At 46.7% G+C, this 27,104-nt stretch overlaps 1 protein-coding gene and 1 long non-coding RNA gene across 4 annotated transcripts; one reads left to right on the top strand and one right to left on the bottom strand.

Moving 5' to 3' along the window:
• On the bottom strand, window positions 1-27,104 carry LOC118380573 (glycogenin-1-like). Of its 2 annotated transcripts, XM_052498622.1 has the most exons (8): window positions 26,936-27,104; window positions 21,931-22,066; window positions 20,777-20,951; window positions 19,900-20,062; window positions 3,209-3,335; window positions 1,133-1,361; window positions 763-855; window positions 1-414 (listed from the first exon to the last, which is right to left on the bottom strand). In XM_052498622.1, the coding sequence occupies exons 1-8, from the start codon at window positions 26,943-26,945 to the stop codon at window positions 256-258; spliced, it is 1,092 nt and encodes a 363-aa protein (XP_052354582.1). In that variant the 5' UTR covers window positions 26,946-27,104; the 3' UTR covers window positions 1-255. The 2 variants fall into 2 exon arrangements, with proteins under 2 accessions (XP_052354582.1, XP_052354583.1); XM_052498623.1 differs by lacking the exon at window positions 763-855.
• Window positions 2,654-3,264, top strand: LOC127916519 (uncharacterized). 2 transcript variants are annotated; one of them, XR_008095139.1, is made up of 3 exons: window positions 2,654-2,775; window positions 2,856-3,105; window positions 3,146-3,264. It is a non-coding gene; the product is annotated as an uncharacterized LOC127916519 (long non-coding RNA). The 2 variants fall into 2 exon arrangements; XR_008095138.1 differs by having other exon boundaries at window positions 2,685-2,815.

Genomic DNA, 27,104 nt, shown 5'->3' on the forward strand with positions numbered 1-27,104 from the left:
CCAAGGCCATATTTATTTATTATATTTTATTGCGGTTTTAATTCTAAACATTTTCTTCACAAATAGAAAAAAACTAGATAGGACTTGTAAAAGCTTGTCAATAAATCGGTGCTTCAGTGTCGTAATCTTCACAGTACATATATATAACAGGATAAACATACTATACAAGTGTTGCTCAGTTAGATGCCCTCTGCCAACAATGTTAGAATGTTTCCCATCGTAACTAAACTGATGCAGTCAAACTCAGTTTCCCTTTTATTTGAGAAAAGCGTCAAGCTTTTTCTGGATATTGTCAAACGAGTCCATTCCCATGTAGTCCGCCTGGCCCTGCTCCCATTTCTGCTTGCGTTCCTCAGAGGTCTCTGGTGCCATGTATGGCTCAGTGTGACGGAAGTCATTCGACGAGCTGCTTCCCTGGAGGAGGAGGGAGAACAACAAAAAAAAAAAAAAGAATATTAGAAGGGAGCGTTTTGATCAATTACGGAACAAGCCACAAGACTAAGAGCTCTGGGGAAACAGTGGTTCCTTCACAGTCAGTGCAGCAACAGAACAGTAGCACACAGTGATCTAAAAACCTGGCATTTATATCAAGACACTTCCACTACTGCAAACCACCCATCTACTCGATCATCAGAGAACAAACGGCTATGGTATTAGCCAGGTTTTATTGTACAAACAGATTGTCCACAAGAAGCAGTGACAGTTAGTGACCAGGTGTTGGTTGTGATGCTGGGCTTAACATACAACTAGTCTTCATCATACCTTCCAGCCACCTTCCTTGTGACTATTGATCTGTGACCATGACCCAGGCCAGTGACCATGGTGGTCACAATTTTCTTTGACAGGGGACTGGAACTTTAGACGGACGAATGAGAGGGTTAAACATCAATAGCCTTCAAGGCTGAAGTATCACTACATATTAGAAAGATCAATCATAATATATATCATATATATGTGATGACTTGGATGGTTAGTAAAAGAAATGTTGGACCCACCTCCTGAATGAATATATAAATATATATGTAAATATATATCCAACACTACTTTTTTACTAACAATAAGCATCCAAGTCATCACTAATTCAAACTGTTTTGCTAACAGTTTCTGTAGAGGAAGGACAAGAGGTTAATACTTCTAGATGGACTTCCACACAGCCAGAGTGGAAAGGCTGGTCTCCGTATCCCTCCACCATCATGGGCACCACAGAAGAAGAGTAGAGGAACCACCAGTCCAGGAGGAAGCTGGTGTGTGTGGAAGTCTCCTGCATGTCTCCGCTGACCCTCTTGGTCTTGGGGTCGTACGTGTAGCTCCACGGCTTGGTCTGACCCAGGAAGTGGACCACCTTGGCGTTGCCACCGTATCTGGAACAGAATACAATGTTGATTTACTTAGCTCTTGTTGTGAATGTAACTCATATCTGGCAGTTAAAGACTGTTGTAAATGCTTTGGTTTGACAAGTTCCGACAGGGAGAGAGAGAGAGAGAGCCCGACAGGGAGAGAGAGCCCGACAGGGAGAGAGAGCCCGACAGGGAGAGAGAGCCCGACAGGGAGAGAGAATAGCCATTGTGACAGAGGCATAAAAGTCTTTAAACAGAAGGCCTCTATTTCGTCCGCTGGTCTCGGCTCTGTGGAACTCAGGCTGGATATCGAACCCCACGAGGCCGCGCCCTAAATTGCCTGGTAACCTGACGTTATGGCATGAGAACACTGATGACTGTATCGCCTCACGCCGACCCGTTCTCTCGCAGCCCAAGAAGACTTTCCCTGCCAGGGGTTTCACAGGTAGTCTACTATAGAGTCACTGCTGCTGGCTGATCTTCCTCCCCCTTTAATTTTACCTTTATTTAACCAGGCAAGTCAGTTAAGAACATATTCTTATTTTCAATGACAGCCTGGGAACAGTGGGTTAACTGCCTGTTCAGGGGCAGAACGACAGATTTGTACCTTGTCAGCTCGGGGGTTTGAACTCGCAACCTTCCGGTTACTAGTCCAACGCTCTAACCACTAGGCTATGCTGCCGCCCCTTAAGGTCGATGTCCACACCCTGATGCAATCTAATTAGCATAATAATAAAAAGAATCCCATCTAAATCTCAGTTTAAACTACAGATGTTTCGTTGCTGCTTCTTAATCCACCTGTCACACCTGCAGTGAAAGAAATCAGCTTAAAGTCCTTTGTTGCGTCCCCAACGGTTTGGCCTATAAAAAAATAAATAATGACCCCTCTATGAAAAGAGGAGACTCCATTTTGCTCTACGATCCCCCCAGGCTCTCAGGAACATATCAGCTGTTTTCCTCTAGGACACCCACAGGCCTCGTCTGAAGGTCCCTGGGTACCAGTTGAACTAATGAATGGAAGTACAGTATACACATATCCCCAGTTGGAAAGAAAAATAAATGCAGTACATGGAGATTTGGGGTTTTGGCACTTAACTACAGGGTTAAATAGAAGTAAAAATATATATACATGTTGCCTCATCTTTCTTCTCTCAGACACATCAGAACAAACTTCCTTTACATTTTGTTTGGACTTTTGTTCCATGTAGTGAATCTGTTATTCAATGTGTTTCTATGGGCTACATAGAATTACATACTGTTTGATTACGTACAGTTTGAATGCTGGAAGGTCAGTGTAGATTGAGTACTGACAGTTTGAATGCTGGAAGGTCAGTATAGATTGAGTACTGACGGTTTGAATGCTGGAAGTGTAGATTGAGTACTGACAGTTTGAATGCTGGAAGTGTAGATTGAGTACTGACAGTTTGAATGCTGGAAGGTCAGTGTAGATTGAGTACTGACAGTTTGAATGCTGGAAGGTCAGTATAGATTGAGTACTGACGGTTTGAATGCTGGAAGTGTAGATTGAGTACTGACAGTTTGAATGCTGGAAGTGTAGATTGAGTACTGACAGTTTGAATGCTGGAAGTGTAGATTGAGTACTGACAGTTTGAATGCTGGAAGTGTAGATTGAGTACTGACAGTTTGAATGCTGGAAGTGTAGATTGAGTACTGACAGTTTGAATGCTGGAAGTGTAGATTGAGTACTGACAGTTTGAATGCTGGAAGGTCAGTGTAGATTGAGTACTGACAGTTTGAATGCTGGAAGGTCAGTGTAGATTGAGTACTGACCGTTTGAATGCTGGAAGGTCAGTATAGATTGAGTACTGACAGTTTGAATGCTGGAAGGTAAGTGTAGATTGAGTACTTACTGTTTGAATGCTGGAAGGTAAGTGTAGATTGCTATGCTGCTGAGGTTGTAGATGAAGGGGAGATGTTTCGATATATCTGCTGTTGCCCAGTTACTGAAGAAGCCATTCAAGATCCCCTGGTCTCCTCCTAGAGAAAAGAAGAACAGCAGTTAGCAACAAGAGGAGTGTAAATAGGGAGCGTAATATATTTAGCCCCAACCCATATCAATGCACAGGGGTGGTTCAGAACACAAAGAAGCAGAGTCTCGATCAAGACTTAATCCATTTACCAGTAACTCATCGATCTGCAAAACATACATAATATGATCAGCTTGGCATGTTCAGTAATATGAATAGACCAGACAGTGAGTCAGACGCCAAGCCCACCAAGTGAGACAAGGGTTACACAGTAAGACCAAAGTTATTTTAAAACAGGCGTTGTGAAACGGAAATTAATCTTGATAATATTCTCTTCACTATGGTTGCAAAAAGGGAGGTGTGTGTGTGTGTGTATATATATATATATATATATAGCTCAGCAAATAAAGAAACGTCCTCTCACTGTCAACAGTGTTAATTTTCAGCAAACTTAACATGTGTAAATATTTGTATGAACATAAGATTCAACAACTGAGACACACTGAACCAGTTCCACAGACATGTGACTAACAGAAATGGAATCATGTGTCCCTGAACAGAAGCCGGAGTCAAAGTCAAGTGGCCACCAGCTGCATTAAGTACTGCAGTGCATCTCTTCCTCATGAACTGCACCAGATCTGCATGTTATTGCTGTGAGATGTTACCCCACTCTTCCACCAAGGCACCTGCAGGTTCCCAGACATTTGTGGGGGGCCCTAGCCCTAGCCAACACCCTCCCAGACATGCTCCATGGGATTGAGAGCCAGGGTCTTCTCTGGCCATGGCATAACACTGACATTCCTGTCTTGCAGGAAATCACTCACAGAACGAGCAGTATGGCTGGTGGCATTGTCGTGCTGGAGGGTCATGTCAGGATGAGCCTGCAGGAAGGGTACCACATGAGGGAGGAGGATGTCTTCCCTGTAACACACAGCGTTGAGATTGCCTGCAAAGCTCCGTCCGATGATGCTGTGACACACCATGACGGACCCTCCACCTACAAAATCGATCCCGCGCCAGAGTACAGGCCTCGGTGTAACGCTCATTCCTCTGACGATCAACATTAATCCAACCATCACCCCTGGTGAGACAAAACCACAACTAGTCAGTGAAGAGAACTTTGTCAGTCCTGTCTGGTCCAGCGACGGTGGGTTTGTGCCCATAGGCGACGTTGTTGCCGGTGATGTAAAGGCAGGTCCTCACCAGACAACAGGCCTACAAGCCCTCACAAGTCCAGCCTCCATCAGCCAGTTGCGGACAGTCTGAGCACTGATGGAGGGATTGTGCGTTCCTGGTGTAAACCCTTTCCAATGAAGCTCTGTGAAGTTACTTGAATTTTTACAAATGATGTTTGAAAAGACCTGAAAAAGGCACATTTATTTTTTGCTGAGATTAGATCTATATCAAAAACTTGTCTTTGACCAGTAAACTACCATAATCTTAAATAAAATAAAGAATCTTTCAAGGACAATTCTCTTGGGCCATATGGTCTATCTACTACAAACTCAATGAGTCTCCCCAACACTATATATATATATATATATATATATTAATGAATAATTATTTACCAAGTTATTCAAGTATAAATTACAATAGATTAACAGAAAATGTATGGCAATTACAAAAATTGCTGAAGACTCCAGTAACTGGTGTAAATTAGCAGTAGCTTTGCTACTCTTCACCCAAGCCCCAACTTCAGAGACGAGCAATAGTCACTATACAACAGGTTGGCTTACAGACAGACAAGCACAGCCGTAGTCAGGAAAAACGTACTTCCTATGAACCACATGTGGTTGTCTCACCTAGCTACCTTAAAATGGATGCCGGAGTCACTGAGGTGTCTGCTAAAATGAATAAAATGTTATCTAACGAGCGGAAAGATCATGGTTGTCTGAATAGATCTACTTCAAAAAGGGATGGCGGCACAACGCCTAATTGCTGTAGATTGAACCGGTAACAGGTTCAGCTGGCTGTCAGTCTCATTCAGCCGTCTATCCAACTGATCACAAACCTGTAACTCCTAAAGCCATGAGGCTTTCTGCCAACAAAACCTTGTTCACACTGCAGGCCTTGGACGCACAAATCAGTTTGGGAATACCCGACTGTCCAAACAGCAAGACAACAACAAAAAAAGAAAGTGACCAAATCGGATGCGTTGTCATAGTAACGCCAGTTGTGCACGCGAGGCTGATTGGAGCACGAGCGCCACCACCCATCATTCAGAAAGCACGTAGCTGAAGGTGACGAAGTCCCCCATGGACATTTCAAAGTCATAGTGGATAAGCATGATCCCACTTTCAAAAAAAACAAGTCCTTTTTGGCGTCAGTTATTAAACTGGCTAGCTAGGCAGCGGTTTAGCACATGCAATCATTTGTAAACAATTAACGAGTCAATGAGCGACCACACGTTCTCAAACCGTCAGAGTAGCTAGCAAGCAGATCTGGCAAATAAAGCCTAGAAACCACTGGAGGGAAAATAAAATCAGATTTGACCGTTCAGACATGTCACATGGCCAGGAATCGCTTACGAGGGTAGTGGGGCTTTTGAACTATCCGATTCCATGTGCTTTTTGGCTGTTCAGACTGCATGAAAAACAGGTAAAGAGAAGCAAAAATGAAAAGGTTTGGAAACTGCCAACAATGTGAACAAAGCTTTAGTCAGAACTGCTCCATACCGACAGGATAAAAACAGAAAGTATTCCAATCACTGCCCACAATGTCTACATAGAGTGGATTCAGAAAGTATTCCAATCACTGCCCACAATGTCTACATAGAGTGGATTCAGAAAGTATTCCAATCACTGCCCACAATGTCTACATAGAGTGGATTCAGAAAGTATTCCAATCACTGCCCACAATGTCTACATAGAGTGGATTCAGAAAGTATTCAGACCCCTCAGCTTTTTCCATTGTTACATTACAGCCTAATTCTAAATGAAATTGTATGAGTCTCAATCTAGACACAATACCCTATAATAATGACAAATCATAAACATGTTTAGAAATGTTTGCAAAAGTATAAATAAAAAACAGAAATGTCATTTATTTACTTTCTGTTGAAACACCTTTGGCAGCAATTACAGCCTCAAGTCTTTTTTGGTATGACACTACAAGCTTGGCACACCTGTATTTGGGGAGTTTCTCCCATTCTTCTCGGCAGATCCTCAAGCTCTGTCAGGTTGGATGGGGAGCGTCGCTGCACATATTTTCAGGTCTCTCCAGAAGTGTTGGCTCAGGTTCAAGTCCGGGCTACTCAAGGACATTCATAGACTTGTCCCGAAGCCACTCCTGCGTTGTCTTGGCTGTGTGCTTAGGGTTGTTGTCCTGTTGGAAGGTGAACCGGTGCCCCAGTCGGAGGTCCTGAGTGCTCTGGATCGCTGCACTTTGCGTAGTTCAAATTTCCCTCAAATCCTGACTAGTCTCCCAGTCCCTGCCACTTAAAAACATCCCCACCGCATGCTGACACCACCGCCATGCTTCACTGTAGGGATGATACCAGGTTTACTCCAGACGACACGCTTGGCTTTCAGGCCAAAGAGTTGAAGCTTGGTTTCATCAGACCAAAGAATCTTGTTTCTCATGGTCAGAATCCTTCTTGGCAAACTCCAAGCAGGCTGTATTTACTGAAGAGTGACTTCAGTCTGGCCACTCTACCATAAAGGCCTTATTGGTGGAGTGCTGCAGAGATGGGAGAATCTTCCAGAAGGACAACCATCTCCACAGAGGAACTATGTAGCTCTGCCAGAGTGACCATCGGGTTCTTGGTCACCTCCCTGACCAAGGCCCTTCTCCCCCAGATTGCTCAGTTTGGCCGGGCGGCCAGCTCTAGGAAGAGTCTTGGTGGTTCCAAATGTCTTCCATTTAAGAATGATGGAGGCCACTGTTTTTGCAGACCTTCAATGCTGCAAAAAGTTTATGGTACCCTTCTCCAGATCTGTGCTTCGACAAAATCCTGTCGTCTGAGCTCTATGGACAATTCCTTCGACCTTATAGCTTGGTTTTTGCTCCGACATGCACTGTCCACTGTGGGATCTTATATAGACAGTTGTGTGCCTTTCTAAATCATGTCCAATCAATTGAATTTACCACAGGTGGACTCCAGCCAACAAGTTGTAGAAAAATCTCAAGTATGATCAATGGAAACAGGATGCACCTGAGCTCAATTTCAATTCTCATAGCAAAGGGTCTAATAAAATTGGCAAACATTTCCAAAAAGTAGTCACTGTCATTACAGGATAATGTTGAGATTAAAAAGGTACATTTCTATTTATTTAATACATTTTAGAATAAGGCTGTAATGTAACAAAATGTGGATGAAGTCTAGGGGTCTGAATACTTTCCGAATGCACAGTACACTGAATAGACCGACTAAAAAGTGCCCTGTGTGTACACGTACTGACTGCTGTCTGGATATTGATGGGGTCGTCTTTCAGTAAACACAGCACAGCCTTGCATTTGTTTACGTCCCAAAACAGCACGTCAGCCATCAAAGTTGTGTTCTTGTAGGTCCGTCGGTTTAATTTTAAAAAGACACCATCAGCTACTTTGTGTAGGTCTCCCTCCGAGACCTGGCCAGTGACCACTACACATTCCTGGCTATCGACTAGCCGTAAGTATCAGACACATGGACATGGCTCTAACATGTGAAAGACAAGGAGGAAATATCTAGAGTCCGGTGGATTTAAACCCCACCGACAGATTAGCACGAGCCTGAAACCTCAACTGTAACTACTATCCCAACAGGAAATACAGTCAGCCACACTACACATGAACTTGTTGGGTTCAGCTAGGCGCCAGCTGAAGCATGCGGATGTGTTGTACCATCCAGAGATATAAATAGGAAAAGGAGTGTGGCTGTCACTATAGGACTAAGTCACTATGCATATAGCTGTACATGCAGTCACCATCCAGAGATATAAATAGGAAAAGGGAGTGTGGCCGTCACTATAGGACTAAGTCACTATGCATATAGCTGTACATGCAGTCACCATCCAGAGATATAAATAGGAAAAGGAGTGTGGCTGTCACTATAGGACTAAGTCACTATGCATATAGCTGTACATGCAGTCACCATCCAGAGATTTATTTCTAGGTCTGGGCAGTGTGGCTGGTAATATGTAGCGTGCAAAAGATCACGTACAGAACAGCCTTCCAGAGAGACCCCTGCATTCATCTGGTAACTGACATGGGGGGGAACACAATTAACGATTTTACTGAGTTGCAGTTCATAAGGAAATCCGTCAATTAGATTAAATTAATTAGGCTTTAATCTATGGATGTCACATGGGTGGGTCAGAGTGAGTTTTTCCACCCACAGAAATACTCTTCAGTTTTATCAGCTGTCTGGGTGGTCTCGGATAATCCCGCAGGTGAAGAAGCCGGATGTGGAGGTCCTGGGCTGGCGTGGTTAAACGTGTTCTGCAGTTGTGAAGCCGGTTGGACGCACTGCCAAGTACTCTGAAACGAAGCTGGAGGCGGCTTATGGTAGAGAAATTACAAGAAATGTATAGCCAGGAAGAACTTTAGGATATCAGGGCGGCGGTAACTCATCAGCATTACAACCAGGAATATGCTTTTCCCAAACCGGATCCTTCGTTCATACTGATCCCAGAGGCTGTTCCAAAACAAAGTCGGACTTTTAGCCCAGGACCACCCACCACTTCGAGTGTTCAGGTGTCTGGATAATGAAGTTGACAAGCTCAGGGCTTCCTTCCAGAGAAACATTAGGACTTGTAACATACCATTTTACCTTTATTTAACCAGGCAAGTCAGTTAAGAACAAATTCTTATTTTCAATGACAGCCTGGGAACAGTGGGTTAACTGCCTTGTTCAGGGGCAGAATGACAGATTTTTACCTCGTCAGCTCGGGGATTCGAACCAGCAACCTCTAGGTTACTGAGCTAACACTATCGAAAAGGTTATCTGCCACACCAAATGTTTCACGGGAATGTGGCTCTCTCGGGATATACTGTCTGAGTCCGTTCAGCCAGTTGGCTTCATCGCGCAGACAGGAATAAATATCTCCTGGGAAGAAGGGCGGGGGTTTCATGATACCACACCATGAGTACTCAAACATACAGGAACTCAAGCCCTTTTGTTAACCAGACCTAGAATTATTCACAAGCAAATGCCGACATCCCAAGACAATATTCTTTGGTTATAGTCACGGCCATGTATATTACCCCAAGCCGATAATTTCACTGGGCTTTATGGAAACTGGAAACCACATCCTGAGGCCGCATTTATTATTGTAGCTGGGGATTTGACAGTAAATTTGAGAAAAACCTTACCAAAGTTCTGTCAACACATTGACTAACACTCACGCTGCTAAACACTCGACCACTGCTACACCAACAAGGCCCTCCCCCACCCTCCCTTTGGCAAATCTGATCACGACCCCATTTTGCTCCTCCCTTCCTATAGGCAGAAACTCAAACAGGAAGTACCCGTGCTGAGGACTATTCAATACTGGTCTGACCAATCGGAATCCAAGCGTCATATTTGTTTTGATCATGCGGACTGGGATATGTTCCAGGTAGATAAACTGATACGGTGACTTATATTATCAGGAAGTGTATAGGAGATGTTGTACCCACTATTAAAACTTATCCTAACCAGAAGCATTCAGATAGATGGAAGATTTCATGCAAAACAAAGTGCGAACCACCACATTTAACCGTGGCCAGGTGACTGGGAATATGGCTGAATACCAACAGTGTAGTTATTCCCTCCGTAAGGCAATCAAACAGACAAACCGTCAGTAAAGAGACGAAGTGGAGTCGCATTTGAACGGCTCAGACACAGGACGTATGTGGCAGGGTCTACAGACAATGATGGACTACAAAGAGAAATCCCTGACGTGGCTGGTTGTCTTGCTTCCGGACTAAACAGTCACTGCCACCGACACCAAGGACTGTGGGTTCTCCTCCGTGGCCGACATGAGCCATTTAAATCCTCGCCGCCGCCCAGATGGCATCCCTAGCCGCATCCTCAGAGCATTGGCATTTATCGTTGTTCCTGTACCCAAGAAGGCAAAAGTAACTAAACTAAATGACAACTGCCCCGTAGCACTCACTTCTGTCATCATGAAGTGCTTTGAGAGACTAGTCAAGGATCATATCACCTCCACCTTACCTGACACCATAGACCCACTCCAATTTGCTTACCGCCCCAATAGATCCACAGACGATGCTATCGCCATCACACTGCCCACTGCCCTAACCCATCTGGACAAGAGGAATACCTAGAACGCTGGTCATTGACTACAGCTCAGCATTCAACACCATAGATCCCTCCAAGCTCATCATTAAGCTCGAGACCCTGGACTTCCTGACAGGTCGCCCCCAGGTGGTGAAGGTAGGAAACATCTCCACTTCACTGATCCTCATCACTGGGGCCCCACAAGGATGCATGCTCAGCCTCTTCCTGTACTCTTGTTCACCCATGGCCACGCATGTCTCTAACTCAAGCATCTAGTCTGCAGACGACACTACAGTAATGGGCCTGATTTACCAACGATGACGAGACAACCTACAGGGAGGAGGTCAGGGCTCAGAGTGTGGTGCCAGGAAAACAACCTCTCACTCAATGTCAACAAAAACAAAAGGAGATGATTGTGGACTTCAGGAAACAGCAGAGGGAGCACCCCCCTATCCACATCGACGGGACAGTAGTGGAGAAGATAGTAAGTTAAGTTCCTCGGCGTACACATCACGGACAAAATGAAATGGTCCACCCACACAGACAGCACCTCTTCAACCTCAGGAGGCTGAAGAAATTTGGCTCGTCACCAAAACCCACAAACTTTTACAGATGCACAATTGAGAGCATCAGCGCCTGGTGCGGCAACTGCAGCACCTGATGTCACAGGATGTACAACAACCACCGAAGCCACTGCCTGTTCACCCCGCTATCATCCAGAAGGCGAGGTCTGCATCAAAGCAGGGACCAAGAGACTGAAAATCAGCTTCTATCTCAAGACCATCAGACTGTTAAACAGCCACCACTAACACAGAAAGGTGGCTGCCTACATACAGACTTGAAATCACTGGTCACTTTAATAATGTTTAACATATCTTGCATCACTCATCTCATATGGATATACTGTATTCTCTGACATTGCTCATCCAAGTATTTTTATATTCTTAATTTCATTCCTTTATATTGTGTGAATTGTTAAATATTACTGCACTGTTGGTGCTAGAAACACAAACATTTCGCTGCACCCACAATAACATCTGCTAAACACGTCTATGTGACGAACACAACTTTGATTTGACTAAGCCCTGCTGTCCACCAAGTCACACCACAACGAGTCATTTAAAAATGGCAAACCAACAGCTGAGCTTTTCTCAGAAAGAGGCTCCACACACACAAACGCAGTGGAAAAAAATCTACACTTGAGGTGTCACAGTCCACCAGTCGAACCACGACACAAGGAGTGAATGTAGTCATTGGGCACTAGGTGGAGGAGATGGACCTGTAACATGTGGTTAGTCCATTTATTGTACCATGAACGGGAACAAGAGGACCTTTGTGTTCGACAGTACAGCACCCCCCCCCAGCCCTCCCCGTGAGGCTGTCCTCGAGCAGAGCGTCTCCAGTTAACATGGGCCCTTTTCATTTAGAGGGGATGAACAAGGCTCAGCAGGAATGTAGCACTTCCCCAGTATACCTGAACCAAACCACAGGTCTACGGATGCCTCAGGGAAGTCCAAGATCTGACCTGGGCCGGATGCAGTAGAAAGAGGAAATTGAATAGAGGCGCCCAGGACTGGAAGAGTCTAATCTCTCCTGAACCATTTCATCACTCCGATCTGCCATTGTCCAATAGTTGGTTCTGTTGGTTAGCCAACGCTATAGTCAGTTTAAAAATTAGGCATAATGATAGTTGTTTTCCAGTCGTAGAGGAGGACTGGAGCACTAAAAAAAGGTCAGAGGAACTGCAAGTCACGGCTACAGCGCAACATGAAAAGACCGTTGCTGGCTAAAAATACTGCAGCTTTAGCCAATTAGCATACCCCACAACCTGCTAGCATTTCGCTAGGCCATTAATGTGGCATTCAACAGCACAGGGAATCCAGGGGGTTTAGAAAACAGTTTGAGGAGCAAGAGTGACACACAGCTTCAAATAACAAGAGAGCCTGACATTAGATAATGATGCAACAGGCTCCTCCCACACAGCTAGTGTGCTCTATAGTGGGCTGTAGTTTGTGCTCTATAGTGGCCTGTAGTCTCTGCTGCCCTACCAAGAAAAAAGGTAGTAACTGCTCTGAGAAAAATGTATTTTATTTACCTCTGTTTCACAGTATCTTTATACAGTTACTGATAACATGACCCACATTTCCTCCTGAACACAATAGAGGCAGGACACTTGTCCACATGATTAAGCATGTTTCAATGGAGCAAAAATGACATGAACCTATTTAGACCAAATTAGTTAGTTACTGCCTTTATGCTTGGTAGGGCAGTATAGTGGGCAGTAGGGAGAGACTGCATTCTTGGGAGACATTCTCCTGTGTGATACCAGCCCAGACAGAGACACTAGATTATCCCGTGTGATACCAGCCCAGACAGAGAGACACTAGATTATCCCGTGTGATACCAGCCCAGACAGAGAGACAATAGATTATCCCGTGTGATACCAGCCCAGACAGAGAGACACTAGATTATCCCGTGTGATACCAGCCCAGACAGAGACACTAGATTATCCCGTGTGATACCAGCCCAGACAGAGAGACACTAGATTATCCCGTGTGATACCAGCCCAGACAGAGAGACACTAGATTATCCCGTGTGATACCAGCCCAGACAGAGACACTAGATTATCCTGTGTGATACCAGCCCAGACAGAGAGACACTAGATTATCCCGTGTGATACCAGCCCAGACAGAGACAATAGATTCTCCTGTGTGATACCAGCCCAGACAGAGACACTAGATTATCCCGTGTGATACCAGCCCAGACAGAGACAATAGATTCTCCTGTGTGATACCAGCCCAGACAGAGAGACACTAGATTATCCCGTGTGATACCAGCCCAGACAGAGACACTAGATTATCCCGTGTGATACCAGCCCAGACAGAGAGACACTAGATTATCCCGTGTGATACCAGCCCAGACAGAGAGACACTAGATTATCCCGTGTGATACCAGCCCAGACAGAGAGACACTAGATTATCCCGTGTGATACCAGCCCAGACAGAGAGACACTAGATTATCCCGTGTGATACCAGCCCAGACAGAGAGACACTAGATTATCCCTTGTGATACCAGCCCAGACAGAGACACTAGATTATCCCTTGTGATACCAGCCCAGACAGAGAGACACTAGATTCTCCTGTGTGATACCAGCCCAGACAGAGAGACACTAGATTCTCCTGTGTGATACCAGCCCAGACAGAGACACTAGATTATCCCGTGTGATACCAGCCCAGACAGAGGGACACTAGATTATCCCGTGTGATACCAGCCCAGACAGAGAGACACTAGATTATCCCGTGTGATACCAGCCCAGACAGAGACACTAGATTATCCCGTGTGATACCAGCCCAGACAGAGACACTAGATTATCCCGTGTGATACCAGCCCAGACAGAGGGACACTAGATTATCCCGTGTGATACCAGCCCAGACAGAGAGACACTAGATTCTCCTGTGTGATACCAGCCCAGACAGAGAGACACTAGATTATCCCGTGTGATACCAGCCCAGACAGAGACACTAGATTATCCTGTGTGATACCAGCCCAGACAGAGACACTAGATTATCCCGTGTGATACCAGCCCAGACAGAGACACTAGATTATCCTGTGTGATACCAGCCCAGACAGAGAGACACTAGATTATCCCGTGTGATACCAGCCCAGACAGAGACACTAGATTATCCTGTGTGATACCAGCCCAGACAGAGAGACACTAGATTATCCCGTGTGATACCAGCCCAGACAGAGACACTAGATTATCCTGTGTGATACCAGCCCAGACAGAGAGACACTAGATTATCCCGTGTGATACCAGCCCAGACAGAGACACTAGATTATCCCGTGTGATACCAGCCCAGACAGAGGGACACTAGATTATCCTGTGTGATACCAGCCCAGACAGAGACACTAGATTATCCCGTGTGATACCAGCCCAGACAGAGAGACACTAGATTATCCCGTGTGATACCAGCCCAGACAGAGAGACACTAGATTATCCCGTGTGATACCAGCCCAGACAGAGAGACACTAGATTATCCCGTGTGATACCAGCCCAGACAGAGACACTAGATTATCCCGTGTGATACCAGCCCAGACAGAGGGACACTAGATTATCCCGTGTGATACCAGCCCAGACAGAGAGACACTAGATTATCCCGTGTGATACCAGCCCAGACAGAGAGACACTAGATTATCCTGTGTGATACCAGCCCAGACAGAGACACTAGATTATCCTGTGTGATACCAGCCCAGACAGAGAGACACTAGATTATCCCGTGTGATACCAGCCCAGACAGAGACACTAGATTCCTGCCAACAGTCACTTCAGTCCGCCAAAACGAGTCCGCTCTTGAAAGCACGTGGCACTTATTAAGCAAACTAATTGGTGTCCCGAACCACAGATGGAATATTTGAGCCATAGACAAGAGCTGCTTCACGGATTCACTGTTCTGATGAGGGTGGACTGCTGCTAGCTTTATTGAGCTCGCCAGACGAACTGCAATATGTTCCTGTTTAAAAGGGATTATTAATGTGTGATTGCAGAGAACATACAAAGTAGTGTGTTTTGTTTGCAATAGGCCCAAAAGTCTATTTTTCCCAAAGTTAAAACTGTAGCATATTCAAACATGTGTTAAAATATCCAGTTTAAGTTTTCCTATTGTGGATGATGACACGTTAGTACCAACAGGCTTGGTAAAATACACTACGTGTCCCCTGACGACTAATCAGTACAAACCAGAACTACGTTTCAAGCCTGCCCTCCCTCCAATAGTTCAATTTAGTTCCATTCCAACCAAGTGACTTCCAAAACTGGGTCTCAACGCTTAGAAAACGCTATAAAACAAGTCTGCCAATGAAATAGCGCGTTGTTCTCAGTCTACACCTGCTAAATTCACCATGATGTTCTCTGAATGCTCCGAAGTGCCATTAGAGATAAAGAACGAGATACTTCTAGGATGTCGGCTCCATTTATATAAATGGCCTCTGCCAACAGGTTGCCTGAAGACCCACGTTGAATTTTACTTCAGGTAGAAATCAAAATGGCATTTGTCACACGCGCTGACTACAACAGGTGTAGTAGACCTTACCATGAAATGTTTACTTACAAGCCCCTAACCAACAATGTAGTTCCAGAAATATTTACTAAATAAACTAAAATATTTAAAAAGTTGTGACAAGAAAATGACATAACAACAAGACTATATACAGGGGATGTATCGGTACTGAGTCAATGTGCGGGGATACAGGGTAGTCGAGGATATTAGTGGAGTGAGTATGCATAGATAATAAACAGAGTAGTAGCAGTGTCAAAACAAAGGGGGGGGCGCCTACCCAAACACTTCCACCTTATGGCCGAGCCTACCCAAACACTTCCACCTTATGGCCGAGCCTACCCAAACACTTCCACCTTATGGCCGAGCCTACCCAAACACTTCCACCTTATGGCCGAGCCTACCCAAACACTTCCACCTTATGGCCGAGCCTACCCAAACACTTCCACCTTATGGCCGAGCCTACCCAAACACTTCCACCTTATGGCCGAGCCTACCCAAACACTTCCACCTTATGGCCGAGCCTACCCAAACACTTCCACCTTATGGCCGAGCCTACCCAAACACTTCCACCTTATGGCCGAGCCTACCCAAACACTTCCACACTTCCACCTTATGGCCGAGCCTACCCAAACACTTCCACCTTATGGCCGAGCCTACCCAAACACTTCCACCTTATGGCCGAGCCTACCCAAACACTTCCACCTTATGGCCGAGCCTACCCAAACACTTCCACCTTATGGCCGAGCCTACCCAAACACTTCCACCTTATGGCCGAGCCTACCCAAACACTTCCACCTTCCACCTTATGGCCGAGCCTACCCAAACACTTCCACCTTATGGCCGAGCCTACCCAAACACTTCCACCTTATGGCCGAGCCTACCCAAACACTTCCACCTTATGGCCGAGCCTACCCAAACACTTCCACCTTATGGCCGAGCCTACCCAAACACTTCCACCTTATGGCCGAGCCTACCCAAACACTTCCGCCTTATGGCCCAAACACTTCCGCCTTATGGCCGAGCCTACCCAAACACTTCCGCTTTATGGCCGAGCCTACCCAAACACTTCCGCTTTATGGCCGAGCCTACCCAAACACTTCCGCTTTATGGCCGAGCCTACCCAAACACTTCCGCCTTATGGCCGAGCCTACCCAAACACTTCCGCTTTATGGCCGAGCCTACCCAAACACTTCCGCTTTATGGCCGAGCCTACCCAAACACTTCCACTTTATGGCCGAGCCTACCCAAACACTTCCACTTTATGGCCGAGCCTACCCAAACACTTCCACCTTATGGCCGAGCCTACCCAAACACTTCCACTTTATGGCCGAGCCTACCCAAACACTTCCACTTTATGGCCGAGCCTACCCAAACACTTCCACTTTATGGCCGAGCCTACCCAAACACTTCCACCTTATGGCCGAGCCTACCCAAACACTTCCACTTTATGGCCGAGCCTACCCAAACACTTCCACTTTATGGCCGAGCCTACCCAAACGGCAAACACTTCCAGCTGATTGCAAGGAAACCTGCAATCTGTCGACAATTTTACACATTTTTATTTAGCTAGGCAAGTCAGTTAAGAACAAATTCTTATTTACAATGGCGGCCTGGGCCAATTATACGCGGCCCTATGGGACTCCCAATAACAGCCGGTTGTGATACAGCCTGGAATCGAACCAGGGTCTGTAATGATGCCTCTTGCACTGAGATGCAGTGCCTTAGACCGCTGCGTCACTCGGGAGTCAGAGTGCATCACTTGCAATGAGTCAGATTGGATTTTCAATCAACAGCCTATACCTGCGCCACAGGTCACCGCTTTCCCATGGATCCCATCTCCATCAGAACAGCAACCAGTAACCTGTCAATATAAATTGTACTCTACATTCTGCCCTGTAGAGACTGTTTAAAGTTGTTCTTCTGTGGTCCTTCCGTAGCTCAGTTGGTAGAGCATGGCGCTTGTAACGCCAGGGTAGTGGGTTCGATTCCCGGGACCACCCATACGTAGAATGTATGCACACATGACTGTAAGTCGCTTTGGATAAAAGCGTCTGCTAAATGGCATATATTATTATATTATATATATTGTTTACAGCGACTTCTTTAAGACTGATCTCCATGGTAACAGTGATGTTTAGGCAAGCCGACGGACAGTGAGCGGACTACTGACCTACGTGCATAGCAGCCATTTCCAGTAGTAGTAAGGCAGAGTCTTAAAATGGGCCTGGACATAAGTAGTGGCCTGTGAGGAACAGGGTAGCATTTCAGCCTGGGGTTGTAGCCAAGACAGAGGTCACTATTCACCAGGGGTCTCACGGGATGTGCAGGGTTAATGTCAGCCAGTGCCCATCTCAAATTCAACCCCACCCTGTAGGGCCCCTCAGAATAACTCCCAGAGTTAGAGGCAGTGTCATGACAGGACCCTGTGTTCAGACTTTCAGCTTGATAAAGACCTTACTTAGAGGAAAAGTCAATCCCCCCCCCCCTCCTGTACCCCGTAAAACACCTCAGAATAACTCAGGGTTAGAGAGGCGGTATCGTGACAGGACCCTGTGTTGACAATGACCCATTTGACATATGTAGATTGAGCCATTTAAAAATGGTTAAACCACAAACACTACAAATGGACAGCAGACTGCTAGCATCCAACCTACAGGACAGCAGACTGCTAGCATCCAACCTACAGGACAGCAGACTGCTAGCATCCAACCTACAGGACAGCAGACTGCTAGCATCCAACCTACAGGACAGCAGACTGCTAGCATCCAACCTACAGGACAGCAGACTGCTAGCATCCAACCTACAGGACAGCAGACTGCTAGCATCCAACCTACAGGACAGCAGACTGCTAGCATCCAACCTACAGGACAGCAGACTGCTAGCATCCAACCTACAGGACAGCAGACTGCTAGCATCCAACCTACAGGACAGCAGACTGCTAGCATCCAACCTACAGAACAGCAGACTGCTAGCATCCAACCTACAGGACAGCAGACCAACCTACAGTACAGCAGACTGCTAGCATCCAACCTACAGACAGCAGACTGCTAGCATCCAACCTACAGGAACAGCAGACTGCTAGCATCCAACCTACAGGACAGCAGACTGCTAGCATCCAACCTACAGGACAGCAGACAGACTGGACAGCAGCATCCAACCTACAGAACAGCAGACTGCTAGCATCCAACCTACAGAACAGCAGACTGCTAGCATCCAACCTACAGGAACAGCAGACTGCTAGCATCCAACCTACAGGACAGCAGACTGCTAGCATCCAACCTACAGACAGCAGACTGCTAGCATCCAACCTACAGAACAGCAGACTGCTAGCATCAACCTACAGGACGGCAGACTGCTGCATCCAACCTACAGGACAGGATCCAACCTACAGGAGCAGACTGCTAGCATCCAACCTACAGGACAGCAGACTGCTAGCATCCAACCTACAGCATGCTAACCCTACAGGACAGCAGACTGCTAGCATCCAACCTACAGAACAGCAGACTGCTAGCATCCAACCTACAGGACAGCAGACTGCTAGCATCCAACCTACAGAACAGCAGACTGCTAGCATCCAACCTACAGGACAGCAGACTGCTAGCATCCAACCTACAGAACAGCAGACTGCTAGCATCCAACCTAGCAGCAGACTGCTAGCATCCAACCTACAGAACAGCAGACTGCTAGCATCCAACCTACAGAACAGCAGACTGCTAGCATCCAACCTAACCTACTGCTAGCAACAGCAGACTGCTAGCAGGCCCTAGGACAGCAGACTGAGCATCCAATAGGGAAATACCACAGATATTTGAAATGCAGAACAGCAGACTGCTGCCTCGAAATACCAGATATTTGAAATGGAAACAGTTGGAAAAGCAGCACATTTAATACCAGCAGACCATGGAAACACTAGTACAATATGCTGCATGACCTACCAGCAGACCATGGAAACACTACAATATGCTGCATGACCTACCAGCAGACCATGGAAACAAATAAGTTCAGATGAACTTCACAGGGTGAAAGGTCACGATGAGCTTGATGCTCCTTTCCAATAAATATCAAGGGTCTTATTTTGGTGACATGGTGATCAATGGTTGGCTGCCGTTTGACCAATAAAAATAAACCATGTACCAGCGGTTGGCGAGAGTTCACGTTCCACATGGCCACTTCAGTAAATAGACCAATTTGGTTTTCCAGGAAATTCTACCCCTGACATCCATTTTGTTTCCAGTATGAGGGTGAAGAAAACCCCCTTTGATCACAGACATAACTTTCTCAAATGAAAGGAAATAACTAAAAGCTCTGACACGTACCATCGAAGCTGCCATGTTCTGCGCAGTACTGGAGCAGTTTGCTGTACGTCTCGTTGGAGGGTCGGAACACGAACACGCCGGAGTTGAAACAGTCTGGCCAGCCGGGATCCGGGGCCGCAGAGAGCTCCTCTCTGTCAAACAACTCATCTATGTTCTGTACCACCTGCAACAAACGCATACAGGTGAACTCTACTGCAGCTACCTGGAGGACAGACAGGTGAACTCTACTGCAGCTACCTGGAGGACAGACAGGTGAACTCTACTGCAGCTACCTGGAGGACAGACAGGTGAACTCTACTGCAGCTACCTGGAGGACAGACAGGTGAACTCTACTGCAGCTACCTGGAGGACAGACAGGTGAACTCTACTGTAGCTACCTGGAGGACAGACAGGTGAACTCTACTGCAGCTACCTGGAGGACAGACAGGTGAACTCTACTGCAGCTACCTGGAGGACAGACAGGTGAACTCTACTGCAGCTACCTGGAGGACAGACAGGTGAACTCTACTGCAGCTACCTGGAGGACAGACAGGTGAACTCTACTGCAGCTACCTGGAGGACAGACAGGTGAACTCTACTGCAGCTACCTGGAGGACAGACAGGTGAACTCTACTGCAGCTACCTGGAGGACAGACAGGTGAACTCTACTGCAGCTACCTGGAGGACAGACAGGTGAACTCTACTGTAGCTACCTGGAGGACAGACAGGTGAACTCTACTGCAGCTACCTGGAGGACAGACAGGTGAACTCTACTGCAGCTACCTGGAGGACAGACAGGTGAACTCTACTGCAGCTACCTGGATGACAGACAGGTGAACCCCCCCCTCATACCAGTGTGTGTGGGTTCTTGAAGGTCAGAGTATCGTGTGTATCTCACCAGTGTGTCTGCATCCATGAAGACACATTTGGAGTATTGTGTAAGGGTCCAGCAGTGTAGCTTGGTGAAGGTGACTCCCAGGTCAGGTCTCTTCATCAGGGCCAGGTTAGCTGAGTCTCCGCTGTCCAACACATCCACCAACAGTACCTCGTCAAAGATCTTCTGAAGCACTCCTCTGGTGGTAAGAGAAGGAGCGAGGAGGAGGAGGAGGGCGGGAAGGAGAGAGGAGTGAGAGGGCGGGAAGGAGAGAGAGAGGAGCGAGGAGTGAGGAGGAGGGCGGGAAGGAGAGAGAAGGAGCGAGGAGTAGGAGGAGGGCGGGAAGGAGATAGGAGTGAGAGGAGGGCGGGAAGGAGAGAGAGAAGGAGTGAGGAGTGAGGAGGAGGGAGGGGCGGGAAGGAGAGAGAGAAGGAGTGAGGAGTAGGAGGAGGGCGGGAAGGAGAGAGAGAGAAGGAGTGAGGAGTGAGGAGGAGGGCGGGAAGGAGAGAGGAGTGAGAGGAGGGCGGGAAGGAGAGAGAAGGAGTGAGAGGGCGGGAAGGAGAGAGAAGGAGTGAGGAGTGAGGAGGAGGAGGGCGGGAAGGAGAGAGAGAGAAGGAGTGAGGAGGAGGAGGGCGGGAAGGAGAGAGGAGTGAGAGGAGGGGCGGGAAGGAGAGAGAGAGGAGTGAGGAGGAGGAGGGCGGGAAGGAGAGAGGAGTGAGAGGGCGGGAAGGAGAGAGAGAAGGAGCGAGGAGTAGGAGGAGGGCGGGAAGGAGAGAGAGAAGGAGCGGGTAGTGAGAGGAGGGCGGGAAGGAGAGAGAGGAGGAGGAGGGCAGGAAGGAGAGAGAGAAGGAGTGAGGAGGGAGGGAAGGAGAGAGAGGAGTGAGAGGAGGAGGAGGGCGGGAAGGAGAGAGAGAAGGCGGCACAGGACAGTTGGGGAAACCCCTGGATTAGAAGATGTTGGCGAGAGGGCTTCGAGAGATCATGCCAACAATCCTGCATGTGGGAGATGAAGATCATGTTTGATCAAGCCCCAGATAATCATCACCAACAAGGTCTAGGATCAGATCTTTGACTCCCAATGTTAGAAAGGTCATAGGTTACACTAACCAGTTGATGCTCCAGCGTCACTCTAGGACATAATAAACAGTCGTCCCTGGGAAGTGGAAAAGGGTTCTTACTTGCAGGGGTCAGAGACGTGGGGTCCGATCATCACCACCAGCTTCCTGGTTGTCTTGTGGTTCCTCAGGGACTTGCCCAGGACCATGGCTCCTCTGGCATAGTTGTCATTGGTCGCCAAAGTCACAAAAGCCTGGTCTGGGTGGGGACATAACTTATTAATAAAAAACTGGAAATAACATTTTGTTCAGTTAAAAACAGTGTGAATCCATCAGAGTTAAACAACTTCATTGCTATAACCAACTCCATGGGTAGGCAACCATGTCCCTGGAGTGCCGTGGGTACAGGTGTGGTGCCTAGTTCCAACTAGGTACCACACCTGACCAACTGAGCTAATTGATGAGTGACTGACTAAAGTCAACACACCTGGTCCTCCAGGTTGATTAAATCAAAACCATTAGGTGCCTGAGGCACTCCAGGACCAGCGTCGTCTAAACCTGCCCTACTCAAACACCCCCCACACACACACAACTTTGTAAAGCCTGACTCAATGGTCCATCTCATAACTGGTGTGTGAAAGCAAAGGCCTTAGTGTTCGTATGTATGAAGACCGTAACATAATGCTTCAGTGAGTGACGGTCGGTGGTTGTTTTACCAATGTCAGCACGTCACACAGAATGGCCAAGGGTTCCACGGCAACTGTGCCAAATATTAAAGTCTATAAATTGCCCATAAACTCAAGTATCAACAATGGACTGATTGTAAGATGGCAAAGGACAAAATAGACTGTTATTATAATGACAAAAATCTAAACCCTGGAAGTTAATCTCAGCAGCCTTGACAAGCCAGTAAATCAACAGTAGTCACTACAGTAGGTCCTGAACAATCCCCTGGGTGCAGTAGTCACTACAGTAGGTCCTGAGCAATCCCCTGGGTGCAGTAGTCACTACAGTAGGTCCTGAACAATCCCCTGGGAGCAGTAGTCACTACAGTAGGTCCTGAACAATCCCCTGGGTGCAGTAGTCACTACAGTAGATCCTGAACAATCCCCTGGGTGCAGTAGTCACTACAGTAGGTCCTGAACAATCCCCTGGGTGCAGTAGTCACTACAGTAGGTCCTGAACAACCCCATGGGTGCAGTAGTCACTACAGTAGGTCCTGAACAATCCCCTGGGTACAGTAGTCACTACAGTAGGTCCTGAACAATCCCCTGGGTGCAGTAGTCACTACAGTAGGTCCTGAACAATACCCTGGGTACAGTAGTCACTACAGTAGGTCCTGAACAATACCCTGGGTACAGTAGTCACTACAGTAGGTCCTGAACAATCCCCTGGGTACAGTAGTCACTACAGTAGGTCCTGAACAATCCCCTGGGTGCAGTAGTCACTACAGTTGGTCCTGAACAATCCCCTGGGTGCAGTAGTCACTACAGTTGGTCCTGAACAATCCCCTGGGTGCAGTAGTCACTACAGTAGGTCCTGAACAATCCCTGGGTGAAGTAGTCACTACAGTAGGTCCTGAACAATCCCCTGGGTGCAGTAGTCACTACAGTAGGTCCTGAACAATCCGCTGGGTGCAGTAGTCACTACAGTAGGTCCTGAGCAATCCCCTGGGTGCAGTAGTCACTACAGTTGGTCCTGAACAATACCCTGGGTGCAGTAGTCACTACAGTAGGTCCTGAGCAATCCCCTGGGTACAGTAGTCACTACAGTAGGTCCTGAACAATCCCCTGGGTGCAGTAGTCACTACAGTAGGTCCTGAGCAATCCCCTGGGTGCAGTAGTCACTACAGTAGGTCCTGAGCAATACCCTGGGTGCAGTAGTCACTACAGTAGGTCCTGAGCAATCCCCTGGGTACAGTAGTCACTACAGTAGGTCCTGAACAATCCCCTGGGTGCAGTAGTCACTACAGTAGGTCCTGAGCAATCCCCTGGGTGCAGTAGTCACTACAGTTGGTCCTGAACAATCCCCTGGGTGCAGTAGTCACTACAGTAGGTCCTGAACAATCCCCTGGGTGCAGTAGTCACTACAGTAGGTCCTGAACAATCCGCTGGGTGCAGTAGTCACTACAGTAGGTCCTGAGCAATCCCCTGGGTGCAGTAGTCACTACAGTTGGTCCTGAACAATACCCTGGGTGCAGTAGTCACTACAGTAGGTCCTGAGCAATCCCCTGGGTACAGTAGTCACTACAGTAGGTCCTGAACAATCCCCTGGGTGCAGTAGTCACTACAGTAGGTCCTGAGCAATCCCCTGGGTGCAGTAGTCACTACAGTAGGTCCTGAGCAATACCCTGGGTGCAGTAGTCACTACAGTAGGTCCTGAGCAATCCCCTGGGTGCAGTAGTCACTACAGTAGGTCCTGAGCAATCCCCTGGGTGCAGTAGTCACTACAGTTGGTCCTGAACAATCCCCTGGGTGCAGTAGTCACTACAGTTGGTAGTGACTACAGAAAAGTAATCAACTGTACCTCGCTCCCAGGAAAATATCTGATAAATAAGCAAATGAAACGTGGCCATTAAAAGTAGTCAGACGCCTGTTCCTCCGAGTCACTGTTATTCGCCACATTTCATTCACACTTTGATAGGCGACATGACACCCTGTACATGGTCCCCTTCTATACAAGTCGTCAGCTATAGAAAGACTAGTTCAGTAATGGACTAGAGACAAATGTTATTCCTTATATAGTCCAAGGTCCTTATGTTTAGAGGGAAATTGGCTCTGGCAGCCAGAAAACACCATCTAAAACATGAATCAATTCTCAATTGCGGTATCGTTCTTAAAAAAAATAATTTAAAAAAAAGCAATATAGCGCGTTGTCACCAGTTTTAACGGTTGCAGCCAACAGTATTTGTCAATGACGTGGCATCTGTCTTCTGTATATTCACACAGGTAGGCGTTAGGACATGGCGTTAGGACATGGCGTTAGGACATGGCGTTAGGACATGGCGTTAGGACATGCAGCTCTCAGTCTTCTGTTAGTTATCCTAACAAGCGATATAACATGGAGACGTGGCTGTGAACCCCAACCCTGGAAGAGGTGCCTAGTAATTCAACTTTTTGTTTTTAGAAAACCATTCCTCGCCGATATGTAAAGATACTGTCGGTAAGGTTTGGGAACACAAGGTGATACGTTTTAATGTTCATAAGGAGCATCGGGGGAACTTAAAACGCCGCTGGCCAGAAGATATTATTGGTCAATAGGCACTAAAGTCAGCTTCTATGAATGTTTCACATGAAGACATCCTGCTGGCCTTTAGGCCTCAACCCACAGAAACGGAACAGAAATATGAAGACGCAACGTGTTGGTCCAATTTTCCATGAGCTGAAATGTATAAAATCACCACAAAATGCATGCTTCTCTAAACTTTTGGGCACAAATTTGTTAACATTCATTTATCATTTGTCAACATAATCCTTCCACCTGACAGGTGTGGCATATCAAGAAGCTGATTAAATGGCATGATCAATACACAGGTGCACCTTGTGCTGGGGACAATAAAAGGTCACTCAATCTAGTTGCCGCAAATTTTTCAAGTTGAGGGAGTGTGCAATTGGCATGCTGACTGCAGGAACGCCCACCAGAGCTGTTGCCAGAGAATTGATTTTTCATTTCTAACATAAGCAACCCCCCCCCATGTCCTTTGAAAAGAATTTGGCAGTACGTCCAAATGGCCTCAAATCGCAGACCACGTGTATGGCGTAGTGTGAGCGAGCAATTTGCAGATGTCAAATGTTGTGAACCAAGTGTCCCATGGTGGCGGTGGGACTATGGTATTGGTAGGTTTGGGATGCTCTGGATTGACATGTACGACAGCGTGTTCCAGTTCCCGACAATATCCAGCGAAGACACACAGCCATTGAAGAGAAGTGGGACATCGTTCCACAGAACACAATCAACAGCCTGATCAACTCTATGTGAAGGAGATGTGTCACGCTGCATGAGGCAAATGGTGGTCACACCAGATACTGACTGGTTTTCTGATCCACGTCCACGCATTTTTTATTAAAAGGTTTGTGACCAATGCCCATCTGTATTCGCAGTCACGTGAAATCCATAAATTGAAATTCATTCATTAGGCCCCAATTGACTGATTTCCTTATTTGAACAGTAAAACTCAGTAAAATCTTTGACATTGTTGCGTTCGTATTTATGTTCAGTACAAATGAAGATTTAATAATCACCACCACTCTTAGAAAGGCAGATGACCAAGGGATGACTTGCAACTTTCGGAAATCATGGGGGACAGACTGGACATCGGGTTTCACTATTGACATTTTGCCAGATACATTTATAACCGTCACATTGGCGGGAGGCACTGTGCCTTTAGGAATATAATATCACAAAACACTGGAGGTACTTAAAGTTCAGAGAGTCACCAAGTTAGGACATTGAGTTTAACATGGAACACCAATTCAATTAATAAAATGACACTTCTAGTGACTACTAGAACGTGTCCACTAGGAACAGTGCGCAGCCTGCGAGCGAACATGGTTCTACTAAGGACGAGACTGATGGTGCCGTCAACACAACAGGGAACCCGGATTCATGACCTAAGATCTTCAGGTTGGAAAGTGGGAACTAGTAAGAGGCCAGAGTTCACGACTTGGGCTTCAGAGTGGGATCACCTTTCAAAACGCAGATAGTTGTTTTCTTTCGAGTTCCCAGTGATTTTGAACGCGGCATTATCAACAGCAAAAATGCAACGACCCGAAAATTACTCCGTGATCCACACAATTACACCCGCAAAACGTGAATTGATAAGATTGTATTAGAAAACATGCGCTGATGGTAGGTGGAAAAAGAGACTCCATTTTAAAAAGTCAGCATTGCCACTTGCTTGTTCTTGAGTCAACAATTACACGTCCTTGATATGATACAACAAACCAAGCAGTAGGTTTGTCAAAGTGCCCGTCATCCCCAAACAGGTAGGCCAATTGTTGTAGTTGGGATACTTAGTAACAAACTGACTGACAGTCCGAACAATCTTGAATAGTTACTTTGTTTCGCCACAGCGCGAAACTTCAACCAGAACGTCCACTGATAAGATTGTTACAAAATGTCAACGTACCTTCTGCCATGATTCTATTACAAGTCGCAGCTACTCTGTTGATGGACTCGGCGTCTTACTTGGGAAAGGAATAACTTTATATAAGAAGGAGAATTTATAGACGCCTGAACCAGAACGAGACAGTTGCCCACGTGACCGGTGCGAGGCACACACCCACTTCTGAACTGCA

The sequence above is a fragment of the Oncorhynchus keta genome, chromosome 4 (assembly GCF_023373465.1).
Source record: "Oncorhynchus keta strain PuntledgeMale-10-30-2019 chromosome 4, Oket_V2, whole genome shotgun sequence".
In the NCBI taxonomy this organism is placed as follows: domain Eukaryota; kingdom Metazoa; phylum Chordata; class Actinopteri; order Salmoniformes; family Salmonidae; genus Oncorhynchus; species Oncorhynchus keta.

What these genes read in the sequence shown, in the direction of transcription:
- LOC118380573 (XM_052498622.1), bottom strand. An exon ending in TCATGGATGCAGACACACTG is followed by an intron (nt 20,063 to 20,776) that starts GTGAGATACACA and finishes CGTTTGTTGCAG; the next exon opens with GTGGTACAGAACATAGATGA. An exon ending in AGAACATGGCAGCTTCGATG is followed by an intron (nt 3,336 to 19,899) that starts GTACGTGTCAGA and finishes TCTTTTCTCTAG; the next exon opens with GAGGAGACCAGGGGATCTTG.